Source organism: Ptychodera flava, chromosome 5 (assembly GCF_041260155.1).
Source record: "Ptychodera flava strain L36383 chromosome 5, AS_Pfla_20210202, whole genome shotgun sequence".
Classification (NCBI taxonomy): Eukaryota; Metazoa; Hemichordata; class Enteropneusta; family Ptychoderidae; genus Ptychodera; species Ptychodera flava.
The window spans coordinates 25,469,206-25,476,396 of NC_091932.1; the positions used below are offsets into that span (position 1 = coordinate 25,469,206).

Here is a 7,191-nt window from a genome sequence, read left to right on the forward strand (position 1 = left end):
AAGTTGCTCAATGTCGTCGCAAAGCGTGAAATATCAATTTGTCGCGTAGAACAGCGATACACATAAGGTGAACTTAGGCACTTTTATGATTTGGAGTATTTTATTGCAATGTGCGCTTTCTCTGCGGCGCAAGTTTAGTACGTTTACACGTAATTCAAGTAATTGGCGACGCTTTGTCGAAATTCCGTCGAAAGAAAGCGGTTTTACATAAGGTGGCATCGTTTATAGCGCATCGCTGTTAATCAGTCACAGCCTTGGGACCTCTGGGGAGCCGGCTCCAACGTAAACAGTAAATAAACACTGGTTGCCATGACGGGATGCAAATATTATGAGCAGTAGCCACATCACAACCACAACGACTTCTGAACAAGACTGCTAAGGATAGCTTTTCAAGACGCTCTCGAGTTATAACTGAATTCGTGTACAAGATGGGTTGTGGAGGAAGCAAGAAAACGGAGGGAAATGAGCGTAAGTTCACTGCACTACCTCATTGTCTTTGGGCATATCGATAAAACGATGTGAGTAAGTGTGAGTGAAAAAAGGGGGCCACGGGCGTTTTTGACTTGGTGGCAGAACGTATCAGATATATGAACAAATCTGAGCGTCAGGAAGCCCTCGGCCTGGGCCTCACACAGTCGCACAGTGATTAGTTTATAAATCATAGCGCAAACTGCGAGCGGATCGATATCCTTGAGGTATTTCCCACTTGCAGGAGACCGTGCTCTCAGCACTTTTGCTCTCGTTGTCAGCGAAAAATCGACCTTCGAACGACAAAAGTGTGAATCGCGCAATCGCCGATTGTACACGACAGACGGGGGCAAGCAAGGACACAGGCGAACGCTTTCAACTTTTACTGCACTCCGCTTTTGAAATCGGTTGGCCATTTCTGCTCTCCATTTCAGCGGGGAAAAGAAGAGTTTAATCATAAATTGAACGCACGTCGAATGTTTTGAATTCGCCATGTTCTAAATTAACTAACATATGAGGGCATTTTCGGTGATCTTTTCCGTTAAAATGTTACCATAAGTTGGGTCAGCGCCGCGACAATTGAGTGCAGGAGTGCTTAACAATTGTGTTTTCATCGGCTATTCATAGCAGGATGAATGCAAAGGTTAAGGACCATCCCTTAGCAACCATTCATGCTACATGGACGGGTGATAGGATAGGTGTGTTGGACACGGAAGAGTGGTTGTTACGTTAGAGTTAGTGTTTCGTTACCAATATAGCGTTTCTCGCAGGAAAATTTACCATGGCCGATGATGTGACATTTAAAAACACAGACAAAGTGACTGCACTTCAAATGGCGACTACTTCAACAGCGCTGCATTTCGTACAAACTGCTGTGTCTTCACGGACGCACCGCTGGCCGGGCAAACACGAAATTTGCCAAAAATATTCTCACGGGTCGAATAAGTGTAATAGAACGGGTGAAGTCGACCCAAAGCTTCGCTAAACATCCTTCACACCAACGACATGTTTACAAGAAAATGTCTTCTTAAACAGGTTTTAAGTTGGCTCAAGGCTGCCACATTACGTCAAAGGAGAGACTTATATGTCTAAAGAAGAGACTTAGCGAGCGATGCTAGGTAGAATTTTAAAAGTGACCTTTCGTGACAGCATAAATACGAGGTTTGCTGTTCAAAATCCGTAAATCGCGAATGCATTCTACACCAGCATTGATCTCTAATTGATAGTAGAGGAGCGTCGTTTCCACCTCCGAACCGCGGCACGACATATCAAGCCATTGACGAACACGCAAATCCCCTGCCCGGCAGATAGCCCTCTTTCCAAAGGAAGCCTGATCCATCAGGTTTCGAGTTTCAAGGACGACATAAAACTTCACAAGTCTCGCCTCGGGTCAGCTTAAAGCTGTACTTATCATGTGGTGCCAGAGTTCGCTCGCTCACACGCTGGGGGACGAAAATCGAATGTCGAAAGCAGGCGGGGTATAACCTGCACTGCAGGCCCGGGGGTCATTTCCTCGCGTTGGCGCATTACGCTGATAGAGAAGTTCCCTTCGAGCAAAAGTCAGAATTTTTTGCTAATAGAACAAACGCGACATTGGGCAATGTTACAGGTCTGACACTCGGGTTGTGTCAAGTACACCGAACAAGATAGTTTCGCATGTATAGTTAAGGTTTTTTCTCAAAGATCTGTAGAAATCTTCAAATCACCCGGTCTTGATTACACCTAGAGACCAGGTTTGTGTTGTGTTGATTCTCAACCGTGAGGCACCGCCTAGTTGAAAAGGGATTATGCGAACAACGTTTACGTCCAGCGAACAAATATTGTTGGTGTTGTTGTCATGCCGACAAAACAAAACAACAACTAGGTCACTTAGCCAGGGCGTAATTACTAAACACTCCATTCATGTCTAGACAACCCGTTTCAATACACCGTGTTCTTATATGAAATGACCTCTGACCTCGGCAGGCACTGGCACGGCACCAAAGGCATCCACTCGACTGTGTGCACCGAAAGTTGTCATACATCAGAGTTGTCAAATAGCCACTACAACTTCCTGAGAGACTGTCTGCTAAAACGCTCTTTTGTATGCTATTCACTGAAATCTACGCTGAGGGCACGCTGGCGGAAAGTCCGATGTCGACATAACCTAAATAAACGCTTTTTACGCTCTTCTTGTAAGGGTGAATTTGGTTCCCCTAAAATACGAGTTTCAAGTGATACATAACATTTATTGATTCAGGTAATGCTAAAGATGTTCTTATCTTTCATCGAGCCTATTTTAAATTGCTTGTCAAAAAGCTATCTAAGACTTCCAGCTTTTCAGAGATGCAATAATTTTCTGTTTTAAAGAGTTTTTGCATCGCAGGTTTAAAGATTTGAATATTTTTGCAACGTGCAGGTTGAAACACATAATCACTAATTACTTTTCTTCCCTCCGTTTTTTCTTAGCAGCTGCAAAACAAGAGGAGGCGCCCCCAAAGAAGGAGGAATCACTCAACAGACCCAGTAAGTATGCGGCGATTTCGTCTCCACTACAAAACTTGCTTAAAGCCCCACTGGCTGTAACTCTTGAAATTTCTTGACCTCAAAATATCTTCCTATTGGCTACTGGTTTTCTCTGAATTCTACCCTCTACGCTCCCCGAAACTAAAAGTCCTAAACTTTTTTCTCACACTCTCTGCTGGAAAGCTTTCAACCATACTCTTAACGAATCAAGATCTAAAATCGGGGATCAGCGTACAAAGTTCAGTACCACAGAAAAATAAATAATCTAATATTTACCGGTATTTGATATTCAAAACGTTTAACTCTATATGGGGAAAAATTGACATTTAAGCTTACTTTTCACAAAACTTAGTGTTAATCTTACTTACTCAGACAGCTGCTAGAATGATTTCAAACAAGTGGTAAACCAGCAAAGTATTGTGAAAAGTTAGAGTTGGAATAGCCGTCTCCGAAATGCAGCATTTAACTTTTTAATTCATTCGTTTGAACAAAAAATTGACTTTAATGTGGCGTGTGCATGGAAAAATAAACATTTCGAATGCAAAATGAAATCGAATATCTTGACCTAAATAAAAGAAAAATTACCGTATGATATTGTGTCTCTTCAAAAAATAGCGCTACATTAGCAACGCTCTTTATGGTTACCCTTGGTGACGTGCGATGGCGCTGTAAGTTATCTGGGCACTACAATGTAATACCACCGTACTTGAAATATTTGTGGTCTCAAACTTAGTAACGAACATTTCGAATTCGTCGTCTACTTTTTATTTCCAATTACAGAAAACACTGAAGAGGCTATATATGAAGCATTCCAGAAAGTTGACACAAATAATAGTGGTTATCTTACCAAAGAAGAAATTAAACAGGCGCTAAAAGAATTGGGAGAAGATGACATTACGGACGAACAACTCGATCAATGTATGGACAAGGTAGACAAAAATGAAGATGACAAAATTAGTTACAAAGAATTCTACAACGCGTGGATTGCTGCCTGCAAAGGTGAGTTGGTCATACGGGTATGGGTATCTGAACCCTTTGAGCGCCAAAGTCGCCTTTACAAAATATACCGCAGTCAAATTTTTGTCAGATTTTTACCAAAATTTTGATAAAAATCTGTAGCTAATTAAAAGTGATAACCATTGCTCCAAAATTATCAAAATAAACACAGAAAACCCATTAAAATTGATAATAATGTTGCACTAAAATTTTAGTGGGAAAATTACAGTACTCAAAGTGCTAAAGGGATATAGTCGCTCTTTTTGACAGCACCACGTAAGATTTCATTACAAATCAAGATTAATTACAATTAACACTTAATTAAAGAAGCATGCATGAGATTCAAACTTTACGTTAAACTGTGTATGTTCAGCCTTACATGGTGAGAGTTGTGCTCGGAACTTGATAATTTTTTAGTACAGACCGTGAAATGATTCATTGAATTTTTAATACTGTCTGCCAGTGGCTGCCAATAGAGTTGAGGTAGTGCCCAGTCGACCAGTATTTCGGCATGTCTCGTGAAGTCAAACATCACAATCTACTTTTAATATCGAACAAACTTCATAAAAATGATAAAATGTATGTATGTATGTATTTATTTGCAGTCTGAGAAGCAGAAACTGCTTTTGCGAATATTTTAGATATTTTATCCAACTTTTAATTCTATCCAAACAGAGATAAGCAAGAGAGAAAAACTGATGACAGCATTCAAAAACATGGATAAGGATGGAAGCGGACGGCTTTCGAAGGATGAAGTCACTGCTGCACTCAAAGAAATCGGCGCCTACGAGGACAACGAGCAAGTTGAACAGATGATCAAAGATGCAGACGCAGATGGCGACGGCAAAGTGAACTACGCTGAGTTTGTCGACATTATTGAGAAAGAAAGTCAACAGTAGGGACCATCGTTAGAGGAGAACATTTCGAACTTTTAATATTTTGTATAAAATGTTGAAAAAGGAAAAACATGTATATAGCAAATTACACACAAGCTTAACAGACAGATACGAGTTAGTTAACACGTTTACCTCTCACAAATGAAAAAGTTCAGCTTCCAGAATGGAACAAAAAAAATGTGTAAAGGATGAGCGAGAACAGAGCGAGAAGAAAACATAAATTATTTTCTTACAAGAGTGAGACTCAAGACACTTCTTATTTTTAAAGGGAAAACGTTTCGTAATGTTTTTTTTTCTATTTTTGTCGTTATTACCTGTTCATGTAAAATTTGGTTTGACCTATTGTAAATACAAACTTTCTACCGCAAACGAGTAGTCAGTCCTGTCGCGGTACAGATGATGCATTGAGGCTGGTCAAAGATCTAGAAGGTTCGGCCCTCGCTAAACTTGCCGACTATTCCGTCCTATAATGATATGCGTAGGTCCAAGATATGTTAACCCTTTGAGCGCCAAAGTCAATTTTTGTTGCCTTTATAAAATACATGCCAGTCAAGTTTTTTTCAGATTTCTGCCAAAATTTTGACAAAAAAATTTAGCCAATGATATGTCATGTCCATTGGGTCCAAAATTATTAAAAGAATAACTGAAAAATTCATAAAAATTGGTAATTTTGGTGGGAAAAAATTACAGCTCTCAAAGGGTTAACTACATTACAGACGTTTTACTTTGGAGTAAGTGAAGGCAGGTCAGCCAGCGTTCAATTCAAAAATTTGTTGTATCCCATTTCTATGTAAATAACAAGTAACTTTAGAAATTAAGTTCATAATTTGGTATTGGATTTCAAATTCCAAATGTCTCTACAATTTTCTTCCAACAGAGGGTGTCTACCACCACTTATCGCGCTTCCCGAATTAATTGGCAATACCTGTTTTGAGGCTGACAATTTTTCACATACGAAAGCGGTTGTCACCCTTGGCTTGCCCAGAGTCCTTGTGAATACCCTTGCCTTGGTTTCATGGAGGGCGCGCTTCCGTTTGAACACGAGAGGCAATTTTACAGTCCTTTTCTTGCCAACATCGTTTGTACATATGTCACATACCATGCCTTGCTATTGACACCTTGCGTTGTAGCTGATAGTATAATATAAAGAAATTTTGGTAATAATTGTAAATTTACCCTTTATACATATTAAAATTGAAGAAATCATGTACATAGTTGTTAATAGTTTTCTTATTTTGTACCATGCCGAGACCAATGTCAAGTAAAACACAATTACAGTCATAACGAAGAGATTGAAATATCCTTTGCGGGAACAATTCAACGAAACTAGAGGGCGCTGTCACTTTTTGGACTCAACAAGAAAGTCACTTCATCATGTTCATAGCCGACATAAAGTCCAGCAACTGCGAATGGGTCCATTAATATAGAGAACGATGGAAGAATGGATAAATAAATTGGTTAATGAATGAATTAATGAATGAATGAATGAATGAATGAAAAATGGATTGAACGAAATGAATTAAACTAATTAAAGTGGAGCGGATTGCTGGATATTATTAACTCGAAAACGAGTGGAGTGAGTGAGTGAGATAATGAATGGATGAACGAATGAACAAACGAACAATTGCTGGATGCATGAATGAAGGAACGGATGAATAAAAATTTGAATAAATGAATGAATACGAACTACGAAATAAAATGAATTTGGTTCTCGGCGATGTTGAATAATACCGTATACACCTGCATCTGTAACCTATGGAGTTTCGTCGTACAGTAAGTTTCGGTATCAGTAAACGCGGAGTCCAATAACTTTGGGTGGTATTGAACGCTATTTGACCTTTGACCGCAAAACACCTTTACGTCTACATGGAGAAATGGAGAGATGACTTTAAAATTTTTACAAAAATAGATTTCTAAATATTCAGCACTTCACAAAGTTAATAGTGGTGAGTCCAAAACCTGTGCATTCGGGTGAAATTATGCTGCAATATGGCCCACCTACACGTACACTGCGGCGCTGCGCGGGTTGAAATTTCGTAATATGCGCTTAGCCGACCCCGCCCGGTATTTTGTGAACAACCTTACATTATTTGACCATGTTCGTGACAGTAGTAACACTAGTAACTGCATTGCTGTTGTCACCGACCTTTGCTTCATCCTGAAAATGCGTACAATTGACCTTCAGAAAGTCCATGGACGGTCGTGACTACAAGACCAGACGTAATTGAAGTCATAACATCTACCATATTACGACAGTCAAGTACACTGTTCCGGAATTCTAAAATATGTAAGTTAATAAATTACCTGAAACACACAATAATGAAAG

At 39.6% G+C, this 7,191-nt stretch overlaps 1 protein-coding gene across 2 annotated transcripts; it reads left to right on the forward strand.

Moving 5' to 3' along the window:
• Window positions 1-224: 224 nt before the first annotated feature.
• On the forward strand, window positions 225-6,075 carry LOC139133364 (calmodulin-like protein 5). Of its 2 annotated transcripts, none has more exons than XM_070699922.1 (4): window positions 225-468; window positions 2,917-2,973; window positions 3,754-3,972; window positions 4,645-6,075. In XM_070699922.1, the coding sequence occupies exons 1-4, from the start codon at window positions 429-431 to the stop codon at window positions 4,866-4,868; spliced, it is 540 nt and encodes a 179-aa protein (XP_070556023.1). In that variant the 5' UTR covers window positions 225-428; the 3' UTR covers window positions 4,869-6,075. The 2 variants fall into 2 exon arrangements, with proteins under 2 accessions (XP_070556023.1, XP_070556024.1); XM_070699923.1 differs by having other exon boundaries at window positions 322-468; window positions 2,920-2,973.
• The last annotated feature ends 1,116 nt before the right edge of the window (window positions 6,076-7,191 follow it).

What these genes read in the sequence shown, in the direction of transcription:
- LOC139133364 (XM_070699922.1), top strand. Translation starts at nt 429, where the DNA reads ATGGGTTGTGGAGGAAGCAAGAAAACGGAGGGAAATGAGC. An exon ending in GGAATCACTCAACAGACCCA is followed by an intron (nt 2,974 to 3,753) that starts GTAAGTATGCGG and finishes TTCCAATTACAG; the next exon opens with AAAACACTGAAGAGGCTATA. An exon ending in GTGGATTGCTGCCTGCAAAG is followed by an intron (nt 3,973 to 4,644) that starts GTGAGTTGGTCA and finishes CTATCCAAACAG; the next exon opens with AGATAAGCAAGAGAGAAAAA.